The following is a 27,299-nucleotide window of genomic DNA, read 5'->3' as shown; positions in this document are numbered from 1 at the left end:
CCGCTGTGGCAAAGCGACGGCGTTATTTATTTGGTGGGGGTTTTAACGTCTCTTTGTCAGAGCTGCTGGCTGGTAATTGATATCTATGATGCGATTTGTCAGGCGCTCACATCAGCTCTCGGTATCATGTGTCTTGCGTCCTGATCTGGGTCCTGATGTATCAGCGTGGCTCAGGCTGCCTCGACCCTTAGAAACCCCCTCAGGGCCTTTGAAGAGGGCAATGAGTATTCGCTTCTGTCTGCTTAAAATGATGGGATAGGAAATAAAGAAATAATTTGGTTTGGGCTGGCGTGCGTAATAATTCTCTGCCCTCAGTCCAGGGGTCTCAAAGTTTCTTACTAACTTTAATTCATGAAACCTCACAACCCCACTTGGGGGCAGGCTGGTATCATTACCTCTGTTTTATAGACGGGGAAACTGAGGCACAGAAAGGGTTGAGATGGGACTAGACCTCAGGAATCTGACCCTGCTCTAACCACTAGACATCACTCCCATGTGGAGCTGGGGTTCTAACCCAGGTGTCCTGCCGTAGCCACTAGACCACGCGGCGCTGGGAATAGACCTCAGCAGTCCTGGCTTCCGTTTGCCTGCTCTGAACACTAGTCCTCACTCCCACCCAGAGCTGGTTGGAGAACCCAGGAGCCCTTTGCTTTTACCACAGCTCACCCTGGTGACTGCATTGGCTCAGGGTTGAGCCTGGAGTTTGCCAGGGGCTGGGTACATAACCCACCAAGGACAGGGAAGGGGCTTCTAGGTGGCCCGCTTCAGATGACAGGCTCTCGATGGAGCTCGGACAGAAAGCAAGGCGCAGTTTGACGCGTAATCCGCGCTGTGTGGCTTAAGCAATGGTAACTCAGCTCCGTTTGGTACCAGCAAAGTGATACATCTTTATACACCTCAGGATTCCCACTGGAAAAGTTCCTGCGGTTGTTTCTCTCTGTGTCTCTCCCCCTTTTCTTTTCTTTTCTTTTCTTTACTCTGGTCTGTCTAGCTCTTTCCCCACTTCCAACTCAGCCTGTGGGGAATCATTTGACACGAGGGTTAGGAAACGAGACCTGTGAAGAAGGGTTGAAAGGAAGGGGAACATTTAGTCTAGAGAAGGCCGAGCGGGGACAAGATAACAGTCTTCAAATACCTAAGAGGGTGTGATAAAGAGGACGCTGATTGATTGCTCTCTGTGGCCACCCAGGGTAGGACAAGAATCAATTGACTTTGCAGCAAGGGAGATTTAGGGTAGATAGTGGGGAAAACGTCCCAAGGATAAGGACAGGTAAGCACTGGACCAGGCAGCCTAGGGAGGTGATGGAGTCCCCGGCATTGGCTGTAAGAGTACGGTGGGGCGTGGTTTTTGTGTGGAAACCACAACTTTTAACACACGCAACTTCTTAGCACTGCCGCAGATTTGAGTGGTGTTGCAACCTGGCATCCGGGGTCGTGACGCCACTCAACTGCGGCACGGCCTCCCCCTTGGTTGTGCTTCCTTTGCGCATGGGCTGCTGCCCTGCGATGGAAGGTAGCCGTGAAAGAAGGTGCTGGGGCTTGTGTGTGGGCGTGCGCCCGGGGGTGGCGCTCCCGGCGGGGGCTGGCGTTCCTCGGGAAACAGGGTGAAGGGAAACCTGAGACCGACCCCGCAGGGGAGCATCTGTCGAGTGCTACGTTGACATGCCGGGGTCTGACCGCACCAAAGCCACCGCCGCAGCAAAGGCTAGACTCCATCATCTAGCCAGCGAGGCACGACTCTGGTGCGAGCAGTTGGTGCCACACCTGCTTTAGGTTAAACGACGTGGTGGTAGAGAGCTGGGCCAATGCTCTGACTGTTGCTACAGCCAGGGTGCGTTGTTGCTCCAGGCAGCCCGGATGATCGGCCCCGGGGTCTGAGCACCCAGGTGAGCCGTGCCCGGGGGTGTAACAGACCACGCTGCAAAGCCCCGCCCGAGGGCGTGTGCGTCCTCGCCCATGCTGCACGCCCCCACGTGTGCTGCTAGACGTTCGGGGGAGGACATATCCCATGGTGCTTTGTGCTGCACTGGAAGCTGAGCCGCTCTGTCGTTCATTCCAAGTGAAAGTTGTGGATGAACTTGTCTGTCCCTCTGGGCACGTGGGGGGAATTGTGGGAAGGCATTGGAGGACTATCAGCATTCGAGGGTTTAGCCAGCATCCTGGCTGTAAAGAGGGCAGGTTACCGGCCCTAGTGAAAGCAGCCCCGGGGCTCTCTATCCCCGCAGCCGGGCCAGCTAGTGGGAGGGGTTTTTGTGTGGACGGGAGGGGGGTTTAGGGGCAGCACCCAGGTCAGAGCCTGGGCTAACGCTACTGTAAAGACAGACCCGGAGTGGGGCAGCATTAGCGAAGGTGGGAGATTTCCCAGAGGAGTCGGGTGCTGGTCTGTGAGGACTGAAGGCAGGACCGTCGGCTCGAAGACACCGAGCTGCTATTGCCGTGAGCTAAGTGGCCAAGCGGCGCCTTGGAGGTGACAGTGATCCGGGCACAGACACAGCCCGAGGGGGCATGAATGGAGAAGAAGTGGGACCAGCTTTGGGTGCTTTTCAGTACCCAGATTAGCCTGCTCCTCGGAGGCGCCGAGCATCCGCAGCTCCCACCTGGACTTGTGGGTACTCAGCACCCTCTGAAAATCAGAGACCAGCCAGCTCCAATTGGCTCCCCAAACCAGGGTCTACGTCTGAAAAATGCCCAGCTTAGCCTCTCTGTGCCTCGGTTTACCCATCTGCAGCCGGGGCGGGGGGGAATGATATTGACCAATCTCAAGGGGATGGGGAGGAGCTGCCTTGCTGCTGTCTGTCTGGGGCGGCCGGATCCTTGATGGGGGCTCCTTGGAATTCATAAAATACAAATAAATCATAACAAGGGAATGACGGTACGTCACCTTGAGTTTCTGTGATAAGAAGGGCTATAAACGTGCCAGTGTGTTAGCTGGGCCATATTCAGGGAAAACGCCCCTGGGACTTCAATGAGAATTTTGCCTGAGAGGGAAGGAGGCAAATCTCTCGAGATCCAGCCCCTTGCTCTTAATGCCAAATCCATAAAGAATTAGTCCCCCCCCCCACCTCCGCGTTGGGTTTTAATGAAACGGAGCTGCAAAGGGCAACTCATCAGTCCATAAAGGGGCTTTGATGACTATTGATTGGACCAGGAAACTTTCCGGGAGAATAATCAGAGTCTTAATGAGAGAGCCGATCGCGGAGCGGTGATTAATTAACTAATTACTCACCTTTCTAATTATGGGGCTGAGCTGGCCATGTGTGCGGTTGCACACGTGTGTGTGTGTGTGTAAATCAATTGGAGCTTGTTTTATGTCGGTTCTTTTTTTTAAATGACCTTTTATCAAACGCTTGGAGGGAGTGGGAGTGCCAGGCCCAGAGCGGACTGCCAACAAACATAGTGTTAGGGCAAGGTCCCAACCCATGGGAACTGAGTCTCAGACGACCTGCGTTCTATTCCTGGCTCTGCTACTGGCCTCGTGGGTGGCCTTGGGCAAGTCATGGCAGCCTCCTGCCTCAGTTTCCCCATCTGTAAAAACGGGAATAATGACACTGGTCTCCTTTGTAAAGTGCTTTGAGATCTACTGCTGGGAAGAGCTATGGAAGAGCTTGGGGGTTCTTGTTCTGTCTCTCTCCCCTGCCCCAGTTGTTAGCTGTGCTGGGCAGGGACTCTGGGTTTGTACAGCCCCTGGCACAAGGAGGTCCCAGCTGGTCTGGTCTCCAGGCACCGCTGTAATAACGATTGCTAATAATGGGCTGGGGTTATCCTAAGCTGGCAGCTGGGGTGGGGGGAGATGTTCAGCTATCACCAGTCATGGTGCTAGCAGCTCCCCAAGGGGTGAGACCTTTGAACTGTAACGGAGCAGCCTTCCGGATACCGAGGGGCAGCTCCTCGCCTCCAGTTACAATCGCCTCACGCAGCCCTTTCCCTCCCTAGAGCCCACAGCACTTTACAAAGGAGGACAGGATCGCGATTCCCCATTTCACAGATGGGGAAACTGAGGCAGGGCAGGGGGAAGTGATTCAGCCAAGCTCACTGAGCAGCCGAGACAGGACTAGAACCCACCTCGCCTGAGTCCCAGTCCAGAGCTGGGTAGCTGGGGGCAGGGATTTCTCCAGTGTGTGAGACAGTGCAGAGTCTGTGGCAAGAGGAATGGTCTGTATGGGGTCGTTGCAAGCTGGCATAGGGTAGAGCAGCCCGGAGGTGGCTCTAACTAAAGCAGCCCCGAGGACCAGGAGCAGCCCTGTCTTCCCTGAGCTCTGGCACAGCAGGGGATCTGGGTGCTGCGGTTCCTTGGCTAAGTCCCCGCGGCCCCCGGCAGCACAGGCTGGCCCGGGGGATGCTGCAGGGGTCCGGGCCGGGAGGCAGATTGCAACAGTCCCCGACTCTCCTTGGCTTCCAGCTCGGCGTAAGCCATGCCAGGGGGACGGGGAGAGCGGCTCGGCTGGCAGATTGCGGGCGCGGAGCCTGCTGGAAGGCGCAGCGTGTACTGGGCCGGCTCCAGGGATGAATCCATCAAAGGACATGGCCTGACGCCCAGGGAGCGTCCCGCTGTGCAGCGACCCGCCGGCTCCCTGGCGCTGGGGCTCCGTGCCTTTGCCTGCAGAGCGCGTCGCAAGGATGGTGTGGCAGGGGGCTGTTCCCCCTCCCCTGCCGTCCCTGTGCTGAGCGCTCAGGGGAACCCCCGAGGCCTCTCCCCCAGGGCACACCTGGCTGTGCAGAGCTGGCCATCCTGAGACGACTGTCCCAGGTGCTGGGTTATTGGAGGGGGTCACTCAGCCAGGCTCTAGGGCTAGGGAGGTGGCCCATGCTCCAGGCGCTGACCGTGTGCTCCCCTGCACGGCAGACGCCAGCTCTCAGGCCGCAGGAGTCAGGCAACTGCGCCGTGTGTCCTGTAAATATTTCCTGTGGCTGGCTAGGTGAGCGGGCCAGCTCTGTTCCCGTGTCATGGCCGGTTGGGTCAATACCCAGGGCAGATCCCCAGTGAATTTCTCCCCGGGCTTTCCCAAACAGCAGTGTGGTCCAGTGGCTAGGGCAGTGTAGTGAGACCTGGGTTCTAGTCTCACCTCTGCCACTCATTGAGCGTGTGGCCTGGCGCAAGTCCTTTATTCCGTGACTCGGTTTCCCTGTCTGCGCTTGTGTCTGGCTCATTTATTTCATCTGGAAGCTGTTTGGGGGCAGGGACGGTCTCTTGCTAGGTGTTTGAATAGCGTGCAGCACGGCTGAGCCCGGAGGCTGCTCACTCTGTCTAACGTCTCCGCCCCGGACCCTTTCTTCCATGTTGATGACGTGACTCCAAGCATATCCCTCAGCATCAATGGATTTATGCTGACCCCCCCCCCCCCTCAAGAAAGGCAATGGTTTTATCCCCATTGGGGAACCTCAGGCAAAGAGAGAGAGACTGAGGCCCGGATTCTCAAAGGTGTCTAGCCACCTAACTCCCATGGGCATTTAGCACCTAAATCCCTTTGAGGATCTGGGTCTAAGTGACTTGCTCAAGGTCACCCAGGGAGTCAGCGGCAAAGCCGGAAATTGAATCCAGTGTCATAACCATTTGCATTACGTAAGCCATTGAGGAGAGTTTGCCTTTTATGTTCCTGTCCTTTCTCCTCCGCCGCTGAGTCATTACGTCCGCACGGCTGTTTATTTATAGCCGTCCCTGCCTCCCCCCGCCACCTCTGCTGGCACTGTCCCCCAAACAGCCTTGTGTGGAGTGAGACGGGATTAGCTCCCGACCTGTGTAGATCGGGGTGGGGACAAACCATGTGGTGTTCAGCATTCACCTCTGCCCGTGTCACCTGCACTCTGCCCACTGCTGCAGCCCGGTCTGGGCTACGGCGCAGGGGTGTCTGAACTGCCACGAAGAGGCGTGATCGCAGCAGGTTGAGACGTGCCCAGCTGCCCCGGCTGTCCAACTGCACTGCGGACCCAGGCTAACACTGCAAGTCCCAAGCAGCTGCAAACCGCTCCCCTTCCCCCAAATCTTTCCCTTTGGCCCCGAAATGTCGAATCTGCCCGTCCTGCAGGGGACGCTGCTCCGACATGCAGGAGCGGGCAATGGGCAGTCTGGGTTCATGGACAAGATCAAGGGGCCAGATCTCATGAGCCAAACTGATGCCTCATCCCAGCGGGGAGGGGGAATTTCCCCTTTGGAACAGCACGCGGCAGGACAGGAGAAATATGATTTTTCCAGTCAGGGAAGGGTTTGATGTAGAAAAGGGGATTTAGGGTTTTTTCCCCCTCCCTCCAGGCCAGACCGGTTGGATTCAGGTTATTGTGTCAAGCTTGGCTTGCCAGGCGAAGGGGTTGGAAAATGGCACCGGTCACATGCCTCGAAGACAGTTCCGGAATACGTGGCACATACAGAATACGCGCTGGTGTGGTGCAGGGCTGAGGGGCTAGCAGCGTTCGGCTGGGACCCCGGCGTAGCTCCCCCACGGCTTCATGCCAGGTGAATAAAGTGCCCCCCCCGGTTATTATTCTAGCACCGAGAGATCCCCAAATAGGCCCCCATGGTGCTAGGTGCTGTAGAGACCCACAACGAAAAGCCACTGCCCCAAAGAGCTTGCAGTTGAAATCCCTCGCAATAAAACCTTTGTCCGACCCCACTCCATGCTCTGGAGCGCTCCTAAGTTTGTAGTGTCACGTGGAAACACCCTCCAGTCCTGGCATTCTGGGAACACAAGGGTTGAGTTTCTGGCTGGTGCTAGGTGCTGTAGAGACCCACAACGAAAAGCCACTGCCCGGAGCCTGCACCCCTGACACCCTCCCGTGCCCCAACCCCCTGCCCCAGCCTTGATCCCCCTCCTGTCCTCCGAACCCCTTGGTCCCAGCCCGGAGCCCCCTCCCGCACCCTGAACTCCTCTTTTCTGGCCCCACCCCGGAGCCCGCACCCCCAGCCAGAGCCCTCACCCCCTCCTGCACCCCAACCCCCAATTTTGTGAGTATTCATGGCCCGCCATACAGTTTCCATATCCAGATGTGGCCCTCAGGCCAAAAGTTTGCCCACCCCCGAGCTATATATTGGTCAACAGAGAATCTACTTTGACTGCTGTCTGTCTCTGTTCATTTATCTTGCTGTCCATCTATCATCCCAATTCCTTCCTTCCATTGTCTTCTATCTCTCTCTACAGATGTTGTCGCGTGGTCGGTCCTGCCTGAGTGACCCCCTTACAGATTGGGCCTTTCACACTCTGCCCACGCCATCGCCCAACCAGAATCGCTTCACCCACCACTGAAGTGCAGCCACCGCTGGGCTGGAACACGGCGGCTGTTTATCAGCGCTACATAACAGTTTGGGACAGGGCGTGAGGATCCAGCGGGGATGACAGTGGGAATCTGATGCAGAGAAGATGTGGGGGGTTGGCCAGGACACTGGGGCTAGCCCCCCGACTCTGCCAGGGGATCCCGAATGAATCTCGGTGCTACACCCCCCTGGACTCCTGAGTCCAAACACTGTAGCACCCCCACCCTCTCCTGTTCCGATCCGTGCCCGCCCGCAGCACCCAGCCACGGTGGAGTCAGTCCCACCGCAGGCTCCAACCGTCTCTCTCCCCCCACCCCGTGTCCTTTACAAAGGGAAACTTATCAGCCAGTCTCCCTGGGACTCAGCCCAGTGCCCCCTCCCTTGGCATGGCCCCTGCTCTCCTTGGGGAGGCACCAGGAGTGGCTGATGGCAGCACATTGATCAGCGAATGCTGGGGGGGGGGGGAGAGGGTGAGGGAGGAGCCTTCCTCCTTCCTTACTTCCCCAAGCCAGCAAGGCTATAAAGCGCAGGCAGAACCGTACGAGCAGCAAGAGGGACTGGAAGCTCCCGGTTCTCCCATCGCATCCGGCTGACGCCCGCAGCTCTCTCCACCTCCTGCACCCCGACGCCTGCCCACGGTGAGTAGCTTGGCCAGGGGCTTAGCTTGGGGCCAGACACTTCCCCTGGAGTTGGGAAGCTGGGGGGGGGACACAGGTTGCCCCCTGTCAGGGCTAAGCTGAGCAAAGAGGGAGGTAGTGGGTGGCGGCATGGCCTCCCCAAGGGAAGCAGAGAGACCCCCATTGTTTGGGGCCATCCCAATTCGACTGGGCAATGGGGTGGGGGTCGGCCCCACGTCTCTCACTCCCATCAGCTTCCGGGGCAGGGACGGCTGTGGGAGTTACTGGCCAAGCAGCGTGGGAATGTGCAGCGCCTGGCACTCTGGAGTCCTGGGCCGTCTAGGTGCTACCGTAATACACCTAATAATGTGCAGCGCCTGGCACTCTGGGGTCCTGGGCTGTCTAGGTGCTACCGTAATACACCTAATAATGTGCAGCGCCTGGCACTCTGGGGTCCTGGGCCTCCTAGGTGCTACCGTAATTAACGTAATAATGCACAGCACCTGGCACAACGGGGGTGTTGGGCTGTGCTCAGGGCTAGCACAATACAAATCATAATAATAAGGAAAGCCCGGGGTGGAGGGAACGGGGGTGACTCCTAAAGAGGAGGGCTTGAGGGGCATCTTGCTTTCCCTCCCCCTCCCCACCCCGAAATCTCTCCTGCTTTGGGTCTCAGTTCGCTATTCCCCGTGTCTGATGAGCGAGGGGGGCTGTCAGCGGAGGGCGATACAGCCTCTCGGGTGTGTGTGGGGGGGTGAGTATCCGTCTCTTCACATTTCCAGGAAAGTGGGTCAGGGGAACATCTAGATGGATTTTGAGCTCACTAAAGGGAAACAAGCGTGAGTTCAGCCCTGCCGTAAGGCCCTTAGAATCAGTGGGGTGAAGCCTGCCTCTGCTGAGTTTCTTTTAAACACTTGATTTCAGCGCCATCGTCTAGAACCACGGGGGGGCTTAGAAACAGCCCTCGTAGCACAGCGCTCGGCCGATGTAACATAATGGGCGACTGATGCCATAGGACATTGTCACAGCAGGTGCATTCTAGTACCGCGTCTGGCTAGGATGCAAAGCAATTCTGGTTATGGACATGCAGAGGCTGCCTCTGACCGAGCATGGAGTGCCCCCCCCTGCCCCTTTTACAGTAGGTCATCCGCAGAGAAACACAGCACAGGGAGACCCGCTCCGAATGTACATCGCACACGCATCCAATAGCACTACATAGCTAGCCAAGAGCCCGCACATCCGGTTTCGTGTGCAGCGGGCACAGACACAAAAGGGCCCCATCTCTTTTATCTGTACAGCGCCAGGCGTGCAAAGCGTGTGACAGAAATAACACTGCAACTCTACGGCTGCACACAGAATAATCGGTGTGTATTTAGACCAGTGTAACTCACTCTCTTCTGTGGCTGATTTGCAGCGGCGTACCTGAGCTCAGCGTCTGGTCCTAAATGCGGCGTTCGTCTCTATAAGCCTGGGTGCATAAATGAAGGCATACGGTGCTCTGGAGTCTAGCTTCAAAGCGCTATGCCAAAGATCAGTGTATTGGTGTTCATCCCCCTGTAATACAGATGGGAAATAGAGGCTGACCTTCGCTGCACTGGCGTAAAGTCGGCAGTAATGCCCTGGAAGTTAATGCTGTGACGGTGGCATAGGTGACAACAGAATCAGGCTGTTAGCGTTAACAGCTGCTGTGTTCCACCCCAGAGCTGGCTGCTTTGGGGTGGTGGAAAAGTGACTTGTTTATGGGATGCCAGAGGGAGCCGGGCACTTCATTCAGGCTCCTTTAAAACCTCAGCTTTCTATGCAGTGATACAGCAGGCCAAATTCACCACTTGGGAGGAGACTTCCGCCCAGGACGTGCTGACCTGTGGGGATGAACCTCAGGCCCTGTGTGGAACCGCGGGTCAGGAATCGGAAGGGGGAACAGACTCCGTAACTCAGCTGCCCTGTGCATTTGCAGGGGAAGAACAGGACCAATGGGTTGTCCCCCTTCTTGGTACATGGAAATGTCCCCTGGGCTGGAAGTCTCAGAGGACGAGCAAGCAGTCCTCATAGACTCATAGACTCATAGACTTTAAGGTCAGAATGGACCATTATGATCATCTAGTCTGACCTCCGTCCTCTAAGGAACTGGGAAGGATCAGTATCCCATTAGGGGATGGGGCATGATTGAAGCTGGACAGCCATTCCTATTGTTATTTGTAGGATAGCAACCAAGGGCAGGCTCTTGAGAGGCAGGACTTCCAATCGAAATAGACACACAGAGGGTGGGAGGGGAAAGAGGCCCCCAGAAGGAAAGTGACTTGCCCAAGGTCACCCAGCAGGTTGGTGGCAGAGCCAGGACCAGCACCCAGCTCTCCTGATTCCTACGCGGGTGCCCCGTGCCCTACACCACACTTTCAGGACCACTTTTATTGTATCCTCGGATGGGCAGCAACCCCTTCCCCATAGAAACGCAGCTGCCAGGGTGTTTCCCCATGTTGCACAGCCAGGGGCAGTGGAGAGGGTGGAAGGGGCGATCTCTATATTCACTCCTTTTTTTGCCCCGCTCTCAGATGGTCGCCTCTGTGAAGCTCTGGCCCATGCTGGTTGCCGTGACCCTCTGTGTGCTGTTCTGCTTGGGGGCGCTGGTGGAGGCCTACCCCCCCAAACCAGAGAACCCCGGAGACGACGCCTCCCCGGAAGAAATGGCCAAATACTTCTCCGCCCTGCGGCATTACATTAACCTAGTGACAAGGCAGCGGTGCGTGTGTGCGGGTTGGGCTGTGCACGCGTTTATGTGTTGTGCACGTGCTTGTGCACGCCTTGGGCAGGCGTGTCTGGACACCGTTTGTGCCCGAGTCTGTGCGTTTGGGCCGGTGCGGGTGTCTGTATGTGTGTGTGTTTGGGCACGTGGGTGTTTGTGCTCTGCACGTGGGTGTGTTTTGGCTGGGCAGGAATCTCCCTGGGTTTTGGGCAGGAGAGTCCGCGTTTGTGCCCAGGGGTTGCCGTGTCAGGGGCCATGTTTGTGCACAAGCACGGGTGTCTCTGCACAAGTCTGCGCTCTGGGGGTGGTTGTGCGTCTGTGTGTCTTTTTGAGCACGGGCAATTATGCACAAATGTGGGAATTGGTGCACGACGTTGCCTGGGTTTTTCCCCCGTGTGGGTGTGTGTCTGAATGGGGCAGGCGTTTATTCCCCGAGCCCCCGGTCCCAGCCAGATCTGGGTCTGCGGTGTCATTCCCGGCTCCGTGTTCTCACTCCAGCGAGAATCGTGAGTTTCATTCTCCCTCTGCCCTGGATAATTTCCCAGCGTAGCCTGTGGAAGAGGCAGTCTGTTGGGTCCCCCGGCCCCTGGGGGGTCCTTGGGGGAGCACAGCGAAAATGGCAGCCATGAAACGGCACATTAGGCACCAGCTTCATCAACACAGTTTGCCCCGTGGGGGCCTGTTAGCCAGGGGCTAATACACACTAATTGCAAACGTGCGGGGGCTGCTTGAAACCCTCCTCTGCCAGGCCCCTCCCTTACACCCCCCCCCACCCAGCCCCTTCCACACACTAAGACACCCCCCACTGCCCTCTCCACACACTCACACCCCCCTTGCACACTCAGACACCCCCCATGCCTTGTGCCCCCCCTCCCGGTGTCCTGGCACACTCCACTCTCACTGATGCCGTCTGCCCCCCATCTGTGCCCCTTCCCGCCTTTCCGAGTAGCTGGGGAGAGGCTGGACTCTGGGGCCTCCCTCCACCAGGCCACGTCCGTGAACCCTGTGCTCTGTTTAACTGCTCCCCAGGTACGGGAAGAGATCCAGCCCAGAGGCCCTGATGTCTGAGCTGATCTTCGGGGACAGCAGCGACCACACCGGCAGATCGCGGTGAGCGCGCTCCCGGCCTCTGGGGTTCCCTTCGCTCCAAAGTCGGCACTCCCCCCACACACACACTCCAGGATGGCAGGGGATGCACTGGGGCCAAGTCCATGCTGTCGTCCGAGTGCCCCGCATTGTCCTACACCACCCCTGGGAACCGGCCGCTTGTGGGACCCTAGATCTGAGTGGAGATCTGGAGCCGATGGTCCTTAGGGGCTGGATCAACCCCCGCCCCTTTCCCAGACCGGACCCCCCGCCCAGTGAAGGGACTTGGAATCCGGATTCGAACTCCATGGCTCGGGTCCTACATGAGTGGTACAGGTTTGGGGGGAAGGCTAGGCTGGGGTACAGGGAGGGGTGGTCCCCGTATGCCCCAACCCCTCCCCAACTCCCAGGCCGGCCCTGCCCTCCCCGTAGGCTGGGGGAAGTGTATCCCAGTGGCGGCATTGGGGCGGGGGGCTGCCGTGAGCAGGGGGGTCAGCGACTGGCTGCTCTGTGGGGCGGAGGGAGAGACGAGGATAAGGCTGAGGGGGCGGGTGGGGAGGGGGGGCTCTGCCTTTCATTGCCCCAGTGTCTAACTCCCCACTCTCTCCGGCAGGTACGAGGACTCCTACCTATGGTGACGGGCTCCCCCCTCCCCGCCCCCCATGGCCTCTTTTTAAATGTTCCCAAGTCTTATGGTGTCATTTGCGTTTTTAATTGAGCCCTGAGGAGCTGGAAATCTCTCTGCGAAGAAGGTCTTCCCTCCTCCCCCCCACCCCCCTTTTCCGGCCCCCTCCCCAACCCCACCGCAGCCCCCTCCGAGGCACCAAGACCTCCCCCCGCCCCCCGTACAGCACCTGGAGAGGCCGCACCACAGTGCCTGAGGACAGCCCGGTGCTAAGGACGCCCCGTGGGTCACAGGGATGGATGTGGGCCCTGGGGGGTGGGGTGGGGTGGGGCGGGGGGCCTCTCTGGGTTGTCGTTGTAATGATGTCTGTGTGCCGTGGCCAGTCTGAGCAGCTGGGTCCCGACCCCTCGTTGTCCCCCCGAATCGGGTTGATTTTATTTTGTACGTCGTTTATATACATATATTTCCAGTGGAGTCTCTGAACTCTGCCTCCATAATAAAGAGCAAGTTGAACGGAAACCACCGACGCCTAGAGTGTTTCTGTCTCTCCCCAGCAAAGGCCGCAGGGCCGGGAACCCGGAGGTAGAAGAAAGGTCAGATGGGTGGAAGGGCTGGACGGGGGCTGTCACCTCCCACAGCACCAACCTATTAACAGAGAGAGAGAGAGAGAGAGAGAGATGGGTGTGTATGGGGAGTGAGGGGTAGATAGAGAGATTAGATAGGTGCCTATGGAGATGGATGCATGCGGATAGACAGACAAATAGGGGGATGGCTAGATAGATTAAATGGGCTTGTAGGGCATCGATGGATCTGGGGCTGGGTAGATAGATGGGTGTGTAGGGGGATCGATGGATCTGGGGCTGGGTAGGTAGATGGGTGTGTAGGGGGATAGATGGATCTGGGGCTGGGTAGGTAGATGGGTGTGTAGGGGGATAGATGGATCTGGGGCTGGGTAGATAGATGGGTGTGTAGGGGGATAGATGGATCTGGGGCTGGGTAGATAGATGGGTGTGTAGGGGGATAGATGGATCTGGGGCTGGGTAGGTAGATGGGTGTGTAGGGGGATCGATGGATCTGGGGCTAGGTAGATGGATGGGTGTGTAGGGGGATAGATGGATCTGGGGCTGGGTAGGTAGATGGGTGTGTAGGGGATCGATGGATCTGGGGCTGGGTAGGTAGATGGGTGTGTAGGGGGATAGATGGATCTGGGGCTGGGTAGGTAGATGGGTGTGTAGGGGATAGATGGATCTGGGGCTGCGTAGATAGATGGGTGTGTAGGGGGATAGATGGATCTGGGGCTGGGTAGGTAGATGGGTGTGTAGGGGGATAGATGGATCTGGGGCTGGGTAGATAGATGGGTGTGTAGGGGGATAGATGGATCTGGGGCTGGGTAGATAGATGGGCGTGTAGGGGATAGATGGATCTGGGGCTAGGTAGATGGATGGGTGTGTAGGGGGATAGATGGATCTGGGGCTGGGTAGGTAGATGGGTGTGTAGGGGGATAGATGGATCTGGGGCTGGGTAGGTAGATGGGTGTGTAGGGGATAGATGGATCTGGGGCTGGGTAGGTAGATGGGTGTGTAGGGGGATAGATGGATCTGGGGCTGGGTAGATAGATGGGCGTGTAGGGGATAGATGGATCTGGGGCTAGGTAGATGGATGGGTGTGTAGGGGGATAGATGGATCTGGGGCTGGGTAGGTAGATGGGTGTGTAGGGGGATAGATGGATCTGGGGCTGGGTAGGTAGATGGGTGTGTAGGGGATAGATGGATCTGGGGCTGCGTAGATAGATGGGTGTGTAGGGGGATAGATGGATCTGGGGCTGGGTAGGTAGATGGGTGTGTAGGGGGATAGATGGATCTGGGGCTGGGTAGATAGATGGGTGTGTAGGGGGATAGATGGATCTGGGGCTGGGTAGGTAGATGGGTGTGTAGGGGGATAGATGGATCTGGGGCTAGGTAGATGGATGGGCGTGTAGGGGGATAGATGGATCTGGGGCTGGGTAGATAGGTGGGTGTGTAGGGGGATAGATGGATCTGGGGCTGGGTAGATGGATGGGTGTGTAGGGGGATAGATGGATCTGGGGCTGGGTAGATAGGTGGGTGTGAAGGGGATAGATGGATCTGGGGCTGAGTAGGTAGATGGGTGTGTAGGGGGATAGATGGATCTGGGGCTGGGTAGATAGATGGGTGTGTAGGGGGATAGATGGATCTGGGGCTGGGTAGGTAGATGGGTGTGTAGGGGGATAGATGGATCTGGGGCTAGGTAGATGGATGGGCGTGTAGGGGGATAGATGGATCTGGGGCTGGGTAGATAGGTGGGTGTGTAGGGGGATAGATGGATCTGGGGCTGGGTAGATGGATGGGTGTGTAGGGGGATAGATGGATCTGGGGCTGGGTAGATAGGTGGGTGTGAAGGGGATAGATGGATCTGGGGCTGAGTAGGTAGATGGGTGTGTAGGGGGATAGATGGATCTGGGGCTGGGTAGGTAGATGGGTGTGTAGGGGGATAGATGGATCTGGGGCTGGGTAGGTAGATGGGTGTGTAGGGGGATAGATGGATCTGGGGCTGGGTAGATAGATGGGCGTGTAGGGGATAGATGGATCTGGGGCTAGGTAGATGGATGGGTGTGTAGGGGGATAGATGGATCTGGGGCTGGGTAGGTAGATGGGTGTGTAGGGGATAGATGGAGCTGGGGCTGGGTAGATAGATGGGTGTGTAGGGGATAGATGGATCTGGGGCTGGGTAGGTAGATGGGTGTGTAGGGGATAGATGGATCTGGGGCTGGGTAGATAGATGGGTGTGTAGGGGGATAGATGGATCTGGGGCTGGGTAGATAGATGGGTGTGTAGGGGGATAGATGGATCTGGGGCTGGGTAGGTAGATGGGTGTGTAGGGGGATAGATGGATCTGGGGCTGCGTAGATAGATGGGTGTGTAGGGGGATAGATGGATCTGGGGCTGGGTAGGTAGATGGGTGCGTAGGGGCATAGATGGATCTGGGGCTGGGTAGGTAGATGGGTGTGTAGGGGGATAGATGGATCTGGGGCTGCGTAGATAGATGACGTGCCCCTCTGAGTTCTGAGCCCTGCGGTTGAGCTCGTGTCACGTGTTCCGCTTCTTCTCTGCAACCACAAGCGCTAGAAACATACTTACTGTTAATAATAGCTGCATTTCATCACATGACTCCAGCAGCTGGGGCTTTAAGAGAGGCACCAGCGCTTGTGAGGTCTGCAGTGAAAGTGTGGGAGTTGGAGACACTGATCTGACCTCCTGCTCTCCATGTCCCCAATGTTGCCCTTGTCAGCTGTGACCCAGGTGCCGTCTGCCAGTGTCCCCGACTCCGAGCGCTCAACGATCACCAGTCAGGCCCCCGAAATCCCAGGACCGTCTCGAAAAAGCACGAGACTTTTAACCAAAACACGAGCTGTGGGATCGGTTGGTTCGCTTGCTGAGCCCGCGTGTCGCCCTCACGTCACGTTTCCGTGGCTTTCTCTTAACCGTAAGGTCTAAAAACTGCCTTTTTTGGTACTATGAAAGCGGAGATTTTCTCAGCATCCCTGGACTCCAGCCGCGCAAGATTCGGCAGCGCTGTCCCTCCCTGGGAGGTTGTGATGCCGGAGAGTCAGGGCCCCAGCGGGTGTGGCACAAACAGGTCCTGCCCCCCAAGTCCTTACAGTCTAAATAACTAAGGCAAAGGGGAGACAGACGCCTGGACAGGGGAAACGACTTGCCCAGGGTCACCCTGCACATCCGTGATAGCAGGGCCGTCCTTAGGGTTTATGGGGCCCTATGCAGTATTATTAAACTGGTGCCGCACGCCCGACGGCAGCCCGGGCTCGCATGTGTATTTAGATAAGAGTGGTCCTTAAGGATTTATTTAAAAAACGATGTCTGACGTTCCAAGCATTTAAGGCTAACGCGGTATCCTCAGATTGTGCATCTAAAAATCTATGCAAGGGGTTTTTTTTAGAGATGGAATTTTATCATCTTCAGCCACTCACTAACGAAGTATTTTTAAAGCAAATTTTAAACGAAAGGTCCTGTAGACTAGCATGTTCTGAGTAAATATCGCAGTCACGCACAAGTGTTTTGGTCAGAAACGGACAGTGTATCCCTGGGGGTTGGCACATGCCTGTTAAATGGCTTCATTACCACTGAATGGCTCTTTCAGTTTCAGTGTTGAGTTAATAGGGTTGGCAGGCTGGAGGCGTTTTCACTCGGAAGTGACTAGATCCCCTCCAGAGGCAGCCTCACCTGGCTGCAGCAGGTGTGGGGGGAGCCTGCAGGAAGGGTCAGAGCAGGGCTAGGAAAAGGGGGTGATGGGGGGTGGAGGCTAAGCCCTAGGGGTGCCCCACACCCCAGGCCTGGACACCTGCCCGTGCGCTTCCTCCTTGTGGGGCCGTGGCCTTTAGCTGCCCTCGGCAGAGCAGCATCCCATGGCAGGGTGTGTGTGTGTGTGTGTGTGTGTGTGTGTGTGTGTGTGTGTGTGTGTGTGTGTGTGTGTGTGTGTGTGTTGGTTGTACCTCCCCCTTCCGTTGGTGCAGGGTTCGACCTCGCTGAGCGCCAGCCACGTGGGCGTGGAGAGGACAGGGAAAGGAGAGAAACATGCAGCCCATGGCCCCCCCGCTCACGAGTGTAGTTACAGCCCCACCCTCCCCACAGATTTTCGGGAGGAGTCGTGTCCCTGGATTTGGCTTTGTTCCACGCTGGGCACTGCAGAGGGGTGGTCGCCCCGCTCTGGCCCTGGAAGGGTACAAGCCCTGGGGATGGCTGCAGCTCTGAGAGCTGGGCTGGCTAAATAAGGGCCCCGCTGGCCCTTATAAGAGGGCAGGGGGCCAGGAGCAGGCAGCCCCCCTCTAGCTGAGGAGGGAGATGCACCCAGTAAAGGGGACTGGAGTGGAGCAGGGCTGGGGAAAGGCCAGAGGAGCTGGGGAGCTCCAGGCCAGCAACTCCCCAGGCTGAAGGGCCCTGTACAAGGCCCCTGGAGGTACTGGCTTGCAGGGAAAGGCAGCAGGTCAAAACCTCCCTTGGCTATGATGACTGGCTTATACAGACTGCAATCGGCCCCAGTGAAAGGGGGCTAGATGACGATTGGCAGTAGCCCATAGGCTGAGGCAAGGTGGGAATAGAGGGTGGCGGTTCTCCAGGGAGGGGAGACCCAGATCTGTGGGGTATTGCTTGGAGGGGCAGCACCCCAGGTAAAATGGCACCAGGGTCCAGTTTTGACTCCCAGCCATGTTAGACCTTTGCCTGCTCGACTGCAGAGCCCGTTATCAACGTGTGGCTCCCCCTGGAGGTACGGATGGGCTGGGATAGTCCCCCCCCTTTCACCTTCTCTTTGCTCAGCTAAAGAGAGGGACTCCAGGAGCTCCGGCACTATAATCTCGGACCCCCCTCCAGTTTGCCGGCGTCCTTGAATTGTGGGCCCCGGCACTGCACGCAGGATTCCAGCCGTGGTTGCACCAGCTCCAAACCCAGAGTTTCCACGGCCCTCGGCCTCCAACACCCAAATCTGGGCCTGCCGGGTCTGACTCTGCGGGGGCCGGGTTTCCCCAGCCCCTGGGAACGGTCACCGCGCCCCTGGCCTGGCTGCGGGCTCCCAGGTCTGCCCGGGCTGTGACTAGCCTGGGGTGCCACCTGCTGGAGGAAAGTACCCACTGACGGATGCCAGGTTCCTTCTGCAACTGCTGGCTATCGAATCCTGCGTGCTGATGTGGTCGCCCCATCTCAAAACAGATCTATTGGACTTGGAAAAGGTTCAGAAAAGGGCAACAAAAATGATTAGGGGGATGGACCGGCTGCCGTATGAGGAGAGATGAATAAGACCGGGACTTTTCAGCTTGGAAAAGAGACGGCTAAGGGGGGATATGATTGAGGTCTATAAAATTATGACTGGTGTGGAGAAAGTAAATAAGGAAGTGTTATTTACTCCTTCTCATAACACAAGAACCAGGGGGCACCAAATGAAATGAATAGGCAGCAGGTTTAAAACAAACAAAAGGAAGTATTTTTTCACACAACGCACAGTCAGCCTGTGGAACTCCTTGCCAGAGGATGTTGTGAAGGCCAAGACTATAACAGGGTTCAAAAAAGAACTAGATAAGTTCCTGGAGGATGGGTCCATCAATGGCTATTAGCCACAGTGGGCAGGGATGGTGTCCCTAGCCTCTGTTTGCCAGAATCTGGGAGTGGGCAACAGGGGATGGATCACTTGATGATGATCTGTTCTGTTCATTCCCTCTGGGGCACCTGGCATTGGCCGCTGTCGGAAGACAGGACACTGGGCTAGATGGACCTTTGGTCTGACCCAGTGTGGCCGTTCTTACGTTCTTCTCTCCTCCTGCACTGGGGCTGGCTGCAGAGTCCCATTTGCCAGGCTGTCTCTGACGGAGACCAGCGGGGCTTCCCCTGGGGCTTTTGTTTTATTCTAAGGTAATGTAATCTATGGCCCCACTACCCCCTGCCCGTCCCCCACCCCGAGCCTTAATTGACCGTTCTCTCCATGCACATGCAGGGAAGCTCCCACGTGGGCTGAGCGCGCTGGGGGGAGAGACCCCTCTGCAAACACAAGGCCCCTTGGGTCAATGAAGCAACTGAATGAGGGGGCTGGTGGTGGGAGCAGGGGATGGGACATCAGGACTTCTGGGTTCTAGGCCGGGCTCTGCCGCTGACTTACCGGGTGGTCTTGGGCCAGACACCTTCTGGCCCATCCCGGGGATCTTGTCGGTCCCCTTCTCCCCGGTGAAAGGTCTGGACCCCTCGTCCCCCTTGACTCTCGGAGGAGGTCGGTGGGAGCAGGCAGTTCTCTGCAGGGGGCTGGGAGGGTCGACTGACCTGGTGAAATATTAACCCCACCTCCCCAGGCGCTGAACAATGGACACCTGTTCCCACACAGGAGCCTGTCATGGGGGCCTCCCTGCCTCTGCATGGGAGCTCGCCCTTCCCAGGTGAGTGGGGTCCCAGAGCTGGGCTGGGGGAGGAGAGGGGGCACATTGGGGTGTCTCCAGTGGCCCCTCCCCCAGGGAGATGTCAGGGCAAGTCCGCCCTTAGCACATCATCGCAATGGGCATCTTCTGGAGAGCTGAGATCCTCTCCCAGCCGGAGACCCCCGCAGAGCCCAGATCTCACCCCTTGGGGGCATGGGGATCCTGGATCGCCCTGTGTCTGTCTGTTGGGCGCCCCCTTCATAGCTCTTGGTTCCTCCCCAGAATTAAGCAAAGGGAAGAGACAGCCACCGTGCTAGGGAGACTGCTTGGGGAGGGGGGACCTCGACCCACTGCCCGGCAGGGGTGGGCGGCGCGAGCGGAGGGTGACATCAGAGCATCTGCCCAGAGCAGGGAAGCGATGACGCAGGGACAGGCGGGAGGTGGGGGCTTGCGGGGGGTGTAAGGGGAGATATAAACCTCCGGAGCTGGCTCCGGCAGTGCAGACCGCGGAGGGACTCAGCCAGGCCACCAGCACCCCTGTGTCGCACTGCACCTCTGCACCGCACCCCGTTGGATCAGGGTAAGCACACGGGGCTGGGACTTGGGGTGCGGGGGGATTCAGTGGGAGGGAGGAATGGGTCTCTGCCCTCTCCTCCCCAACATGCAGCGGGCAAGCCTGCCAGCACCCAGCGTTGGTGCCCTCTGCCTAGGGCAGGGGAGCGTATCTGCGTTCGTGCCGTACAGCGCCATGCACATCTGCGGCACAGACTCCCCATAGTTCTGGAGAGTGCCCTGGGATTCCCGGGGCTGGGAGGTGGAGGACTGGCTCGGGGGGTCTCCCACACCCTCTCTCAGTACCAATGCAGGAAGAGCAGAGGGCGGATTTGGGGCAGCAGGGCTGGGGGCATTGCTTGCCAGAGTGCCAGTAGCTGGTGGGTCCTGGCGGGAGGGTTGGCTGCCTTCGGACACCAAACGTGACGTTTCCCCCCTGGACAGATGGAGGGAGCGGCAGGGGTTTGGGATCTGGAGCTGGGGGGGATGGAAATGTCTGTGCGTGTGGTGCTGGGTGTCTGGCCAGGTCTGTGTGAATGGGTGAGTGCGTCTGTGTGTGTGTGAGCATGCGTGTGTCAGCATGTCTGAACGTACGTGTGTACGGGTGTCGGCGTGCGCATCCCAGCGTGCAAGCACGAGGGGACGCACGTCTGTGAGTGGGGGTGCGAGCACAGATGTGAGCTGGGGCAGATAGCTATGCGTATGCCAGCGCCTGCAAGTATTCCCGTGTGTACTTGCGTGTGTGTGTCTGTGTCTGCATGCCCATACACGGATGGCTGGGCGTGTGTGTGCGCATGTAGTGGTGAGTGCACGGCAAGTGCGTGCAGTCACGAGCCCAGGGCGCACGTGAATGTTTGTGCGTGCGCTCACGAGTACAGAGCATGCGTGTGCATTTCCCACACAAGCCAGCACCATCTCCTGACAAATCAGGCACCCTCCGGTTCTCTCCTCCTCCAGGGCTGGCTGGCACGTCCTCCAGCCCCACCGCCTCCCAGTGGCCTCCCTGAGCTCTGCTGATTCCCCTGGGGCCAGCCGCCACCCCTGGAGTAGTCGAGAAACCCAAGAGCTCGCCCCCTCCCCCCTTGTTGTCCTGGGGTCCTACCGGCTTCTCTGCTGGGGTCGGCCCTCTCCTCCCTCCACCCATGGCATCCACTGCAGCCGTTTCTATGGCAATGCGGCTGGATCCCCCTCTTCCCCGTCGCCAAGGACCCCTCGAGCAGCCGCCCATCCGGCTCACATTCAGCATGGCACGAGCTCGCCCCGCTCCTCTCCACCTGCCTTTGCCCGTCCCCACGCTGGCACGGCCAGTCCGGCACTCTCCACGCTGGGGCCCCATTCAGCCTGTCTCTCTCCTCCCTCTGGGTGGTGTCCGTGCCCCAGCTCTCTCTCCCCAGCCCCGCGCTGGCCTCCCCTACAGTCCCAGCCCATTCGGGGGGCCGTCGCCTCGTCTCACCGGCGCACGCTCTCCCTTCTCTCCTCCCCCAGATGGTCCCCCCCTGCAGGCGCTGGGCTTCCCTCTTCTCCCTCACCTGCTGCGTGGCCCTGCTCCTGGGGCACCTGGGCAGCGCTGCCCCCACGCACCCCAAGTACCCCGGGGACGATGCCCCCGTGGAGGACCTGGTCCAGTTCTACAACGAGCTGCAGCAGTATCTCAACATGGTCACGCGGCCCAGGTAAGTGGCTCGGCTAAGCCGGGGGTAGTCGTCTGCGCGCCTCTGGCCTGGCCTCCCGGACGGACGGGTTTCCCAGTCCCAGCCCACGGTCCTGTCTCCCCTAGGGCCATCTCCGAAGCAATGACTGGCTGCATGTTTTTCTCCCCCGCCCCCCTAGATACGGCAAGAGATCCAGCAGCCGGATGCTCTGTGGAGACCCCTATGACCCCTCTGGATGCTAAACCCACCAGGTAAGATCTGTTCTGGGAAGGAGCTCAGGAATGGGGCGTGCGTGCCTACTTGTTCATCTGTTACCGTCCGGTGACTGGCAGACCAGTAAGCCAGTAAGGGACGCCCTTCCCGCCAGCCCCATCCCACATCAGGGGGCAGCCGGAGCTGCGGTCTGTGGTGTTGGTGAGTCAGAGGGATTCGCTACCCTCTGAGCTCCTACAGAACACGGTGCGGCGCTAGGGGGCGCTGTGATCCTGGAGGGGCTGGTTTTCGGGTGGGGCATACAAGCCAGGCCCGAACCAGGTGGCCGGGTTCTGAGCTGGGCGATCACCTTCTGCCTCCCTGTGAAATTTCTGGTGATCGTGTTCTTCACCTCCTGCTCTAATCTGTTGTGCGGCAGGAGCTGTGGAGAACTGGCCACCTTCCACCCCAGAGGCAGCTGCATTTCAGCAAGGGGTGGGGACAGAGACGAGGGCAGGAGGGGCTGGTTCCAGATCAGTTACTTTGCTGGAGGACGAGTTGTCTGGCTGGTACCGAAGTCACTCTTGTGAGGGTGTCTCTGTCCGGCTTTACGAGAGTTCCTGGGCTTTTGCTCTGTCTCCCTGCCCTGCTCGGAGCCCCGTTCTGACCCCAGCTCACAGCGCACCGGATGCCTGCAACAGGCCTTGGTTGTGGGGGGCAGCGGATGCACGGGAGAGGTTGGAGGGGGGGGGCTCAGAGCTCTGTAGTTGCAGGAAATATCACTGAGAGGTTTGGGGTGTGCCGGAATGGGCAGCAGCGTGGTGAGAGCAGGGGGCTGGGAGTCTCAGGACTCCTGGGTTCTATTCCCAGCTGTACCACTGGGCTGCTGTGTGACCTTGGGCAAGTCACTTCCCTTCTCGGGGCCTCAGTTTCCCCATCTCTACGGTGGGGATATCGATACTGTTGAGCCTCCAGGATCGTTGTGAGGCTGCGTCGATGCCTGTTTGCAAAGTGCCCAGATAACCCCCGGAAAAAGTGCTGCATAAAGACAGTGTTATGCCCAAGGGCTTAGGAACATGGGTGGGGCGGGGGCCTTCGCATTCAGCGTTCCCACTGTGCCCACTAGGTGGCACTGACAGACCATGTCTCTAGAGTTGGCATCAAGCCCTCTGTGTGAGGAGGGAGCTGAAGGGGCCGCAGAGGAAGGAGACCAGGCCCCAGCCGCTGAATAAACCCTGCTCCCTGTTCAGCCTTACGGGGCCAGGTGTGGGGCTTTCCCCCGGGAAAGAACCGTGACGCGAAAGGGACGCAAGGCTAAAATCAGAGCGTTGAAATGGACACGGCTCCTCAGCGACATCATGGAGCAACCCCTGCAACCGGGGCCGGCTCCAGGGTTTTGGCCGCCCCAAGCAGCCAAACAAACAAACAAACCAAAACAAAACAAGCTGCGATCGCAATCGCGATCTGCGGCGGCAATTCGGCGGAAGGTCCTTCGCTCCGAGCAGGAAGAGTGAGTGACCGTCCGCCGAATTGCCGCCGAACAGCTGGACGTGCCGCCCCTGTCCGGAGTGGTCGTCCCACGCACTTGCTTGGTAAGCTGGTGCCTGGAGCCGGCCCTGCCTGCAAGTGGGAGGGTTTGAGCAGCAGCGCTGGTACCCTCTCCTGGGCACTTCTCCCAGCTGCCTGGGTGGTCAGTTTCAGGCTGTCTGGTCAGTGTCATTGTCTGAGTCTCAGGAACTAGCAGAAGCTTGTCCTGTTTGGGCTGAATCGGCTGCAGGGGAATATCCTCTCTCTCTCTCTCTCTCTCTCTCTCTCTCTCTCTCTGTCCTATATCCACCCACCCCTCCCTCTACCTACCCACCCACCCACCATCCATCTCTCGCTATCCCATCCACACCTACCCTCCAGCCACCATCCAGCCATCCCTGGCTATCCCATATCCACCCACCCACCATCCACCCACCCATCCCTCGCTATCCCATATCCACCCACCCACCATCCATCCCTCGCTATCCCATATCCACCCACCCACCATCCATCCCTCGCTATCCCATATCCACCCACCCACCATCCATCCCTCGCTATCCCATATCCACCCACCATCCATCCATCCCTCGCTATCCCTTACCCATCCCTCCCTCCCTCCCTCCCATACCCACCTACCCACCATCCATCCATCCCTCGCTATCCCATATCCACCCACCCACCATCCATCCCTCGCTATCCCTTACCCATCCCTCCCTTTCTCCCATACTCACCCACACACCATCCATCCATCCCTCGCTATCCCATATCCATCCCTCGCTATCCCATCCACACCTACCATCCAGCCATCCCTCGCTATCCCATATCCACCCACCCACCATCCATCCCTCGCTATCCCTTACCCATCCCTCCCTTTCTCCCATACCCACCTACCCACCATCCATCCATCCCTCGCTATCCCATATCCACCCACCCACCATCCATCCCTCGCTATCCCTTACCCATCCCTCCCATACCCACCTACCCACCATCCATCCATCCCTCGCTATCCCATATCCACCCACCCACCATCCATCCCTCGCTATCCCTTACCCATCCCTCCCTTTCTCCCATACCCACCTACCCACCATCCATCCATCCCTCGCTATCCCATATCCACCCACCCACCATCCATCCCTCGCTATCCCTTACCCATCCCTCCCTCCCTCCCATACTCACTCACCCACCATCCATCCATCCCTCACTATCCCATATCCATCCCTCACTATCCCATACACACCCACCATCCATCTCTCGCTATCCCTTACCCATCACTCCCTTTCTCCCATACTCACTCACCCACCATCCATCCATCCCTCGCTATCCCATATCCATCCCTTGCTATCCCATACACACCCACCATCCATCTCTCGCTATCCCTTACCCATCCCTCCCTTTCTCCCATACTCACTCACCCACCATCCATCCATCCCTCGCTATCCCATATCCATCCCTTGCTATCCCATCCACACCTACCATCCAGCCACCATCCATTCATCCCTCGCTATCCCATACACACTCATCCTTCCATCCCTCGCTATCCCATACCAACCCGCCATCCCTCCCTCTCCCATACACATCCATCCATTCGTTCCTTTCTCCATCCCAAGATCTTAGTAGGCTCCTCAGTCTAGCGCTATAAACTCCACAAACTCTTCTCGTTAAATAAGGGGGGAGGGAATGAAAATATTGTGGCGAGCGCTCGGTTGGGTTGAGAACCCGAGGAGCGGCCCGAGGACGGTGGAGGAAGCGTCTCTGCGGCGGGGCGGCCGTTGGCGGGTTAGTAACAGAGGGTGGAGCTGAGGGGCGAAGCCTCTTTACAGGGGTCCTGGCTTCTGCCTGCACTTGCCCAGCGTCACACCTGCCCCACCAGAACCTCCTGCAGCCCTACAGCCCCCAGGGAGGGGGGCTGCTGCTCTGAGGTGGTGGCCGGGGCTCGGGGGGGCCCAGCAGAGCATCAGACCTGCTCACCCTTGGGAGGAGGGGACAAGATCCCTCCTGTAATTCCCATTTCCATGTCTCCATCTAGGGGCAGCCCCCAGGGACAGCAAGCCCTGCTGCTTCCAGCCAAGGGATCATGCCTTTAGCTCGCGTGGGAGGGGGCTGAAGGTCTGGGCTGCAGTCCCCAGTCACACCCTGGGAGCTGGCTCGGTACACTTAGGTGGCACTAGGGCGACCAGACAGCAAATGTGAAAAATCAGGATGGGGGTGGGGGGTAATAGGAGCCTATATAAGGAAAAGACCCCAAAATCAGGACTGTCCCTATAAAATCAGGACATCTGGTCACCCTAGGTGGCACTGAGCTGCTGTTTTCCTGTTCGTTTTATGGCAGTGCCTAGATGCTTCCACCCAGGCCTGGGTTCTGAGGTGCAAGGCGCTGTACAGACCCAGCCAGAGACAGCTGATCGGTTCAGCAGACCCGTCAAGCGGATGGGTTTCCCCATTGCGGTTGGCTGCGGCGGTGGATGTGAGAAGCGGCAGGGCAGAGAGGTCGTAGGGCAAGGAATCCAAATCCCACTTCCTAAGACATATGATTTGTATCCCCAGGCTTGGACCAAGTGCTGGACTCACACACCCCAAAACCGTGGTCCTCTAGCCCAGTGGTTCTCAAGCAGGGGCACATGTACCCCTCGGGGTCCGCAGAGATCTTCCAGGGGGTACAGCAGCTCATCTAGATACTTGCCTAGTTTTACAACAGGCGACATAAAAAGCACTTAGCGAAGCCAGTACAAACTAAAATGTCATACAATGATTTGTTGATATGGCTCTGTAGTCTATACACTGAAATGTAAGGACAATATTTATATTCCAGTGGATTTATTTGATAATTACATGGTAAACACGAGACAGGCAGCAATTTCCCAGTACTAGTGCGCTGGGACATGTTTGTATTTTGACGTCTGGTTTTTGTAAGCAAGTAGTTTTTAAGTGAGGTGAAACTTGGGGGATGCAAGACCCATCCGCCTCCTGCAAGGGGGACGGCAGTCTGGAAAGACATTTACACAAGCAGCGTGGGGGGGGACCCTGACCCGCATGAATCAGGAGACCTGCTGGGTCCTGGATACAGCTGGGCACCGTCCTCAGAGAGCTGCTCTGGGGGTCCTGGGACATGAGTGGGGGGAGGAGCAGAGGAGAGGAGGAGACGGTTTGGGTGCAGGGCAAGTATCGATCTCTAACCCAGGCTAAGCCGTGGGGCTCTTGGCTGGAGAGTTCTGGGGTTGTGACTCCCCTAAGCTAACAGGTGGCTCTTTATCCTGGACAGGAAGTGGTGCCGACTGGGTCCCTGGGATCCTAACTGAGTCTTTTTGGTCATTTCAGGGCGTGATCCTGAGCGGAAGCCACCTTGGGGCGAACAGGAAAAGGCCCCGGCGCTGATCCCTCTGTGATTCTCCTCTCTCCCCCCCTCCTGTGCCCCTTGGGGCCGCCTGCTTCAAAGTCAACCAACACCACAGCTGCCACCGTCTCTCTCTGTCCCTTGGTTCCTGGGTAGACTAATGTGAATAATGATCAGCACAATAAATCTGGGTGTAAGTCACCGTTGGTTTGCTGCTGTTTGATCTGGAGTGAGGGGAGTGCAGACACCCAGTTGTGTGGGTGGAGGCGGTGGGGGGGGGCAGCACGGCTGTGGGGTGTCAGGGGCTGGGACATCCTGATGGCTGGGGTGTGCGTGTGTCTGTGTGTGTGTGTTTGTGCATTCACAGCGGGGGGCCTGCTGAGATTCGAATCACCGGGGATGGGGGTTGCTGGGGGGAGGGAGTGTGGGGCCAGCATCTGCTTGGCAGGGGTGAATGACCAGGGGGCAAGAGGGGTATCACTGAGGCCCAGGGCAGCTGTATGAGAGGGGGAGGAACGGGCTGGTGAATGGTCCCACAGCAGGGTGACCTCCGTGGGAGCAAGCCCTTGTACTTCCCTGGGGTAGGAGAGAATCCCCCCCACGCTCAGTGCCTGGAAGGTCTGGTCACATTACACTGGCACATGGACCCTGGTGTGTGTGTGGGGGGGAGGGAGGGGGAATGGAATCCAGGCCCTAGAGCCTCCCCATGAGGAAATCCCTTCCCCGGCCTTTGTCTGGACCCACAGCCCCACACCTCCCCCGGCGCCTGCCGAGCACCCCAGCTGGTGAGCAGGCTCCTGGTG

The 27,299-nt window shown here is 58.1% G+C and overlaps 2 protein-coding genes across 3 annotated transcripts; both read left to right on the top strand.

Annotated features, from left to right (window-relative positions):
* The first annotated feature begins 7,735 nt into the window (after positions 1-7,735).
* LOC101951082 (peptide YY) lies at positions 7,736-12,827 on the top strand. The gene is made up of 4 exons (XM_005301945.4): positions 7,736-7,881; positions 10,413-10,600; positions 11,633-11,713; positions 12,303-12,827. Exons 2-4 carry the CDS (start codon positions 10,413-10,415, stop codon positions 12,325-12,327), a joined length of 294 nt encoding a protein of 97 aa, XP_005302002.1. The 5' UTR covers positions 7,736-7,881; the 3' UTR covers positions 12,328-12,827.
* A 6,352-nt stretch (positions 12,828-19,179) lies between these two features.
* LOC112058848 (pancreatic polypeptide-like) lies at positions 19,180-26,682 on the top strand. Of its 2 annotated transcripts, none has more exons than XM_024100801.3 (4): positions 19,180-19,263; positions 21,280-21,467; positions 21,625-21,697; positions 26,481-26,682. In XM_024100801.3, exons 1-3 carry the CDS (start codon positions 19,243-19,245, stop codon positions 21,686-21,688), a joined length of 273 nt encoding a protein of 90 aa, XP_023956569.2. In that variant the 5' UTR covers positions 19,180-19,242; the 3' UTR covers positions 21,689-21,697; positions 26,481-26,682. The 2 variants fall into 2 exon arrangements, with proteins under 2 accessions (XP_023956569.2, XP_065433736.1); XM_065577664.1 differs by lacking the exon at positions 19,180-19,263 and adding an exon at positions 19,707-19,822.
* The last annotated feature ends 617 nt before the right edge of the window (positions 26,683-27,299 follow it).

Source organism: Chrysemys picta, chromosome 24 (genome assembly GCF_011386835.1).
Source record: "Chrysemys picta bellii isolate R12L10 chromosome 24, ASM1138683v2, whole genome shotgun sequence".
Classification (NCBI taxonomy): Eukaryota; Metazoa; Chordata; order Testudines; family Emydidae; genus Chrysemys; species Chrysemys picta.
Note: the sequence above shows the minus strand (reverse complement) of the source record. Positions and strands in the feature narration are given on the sequence as shown.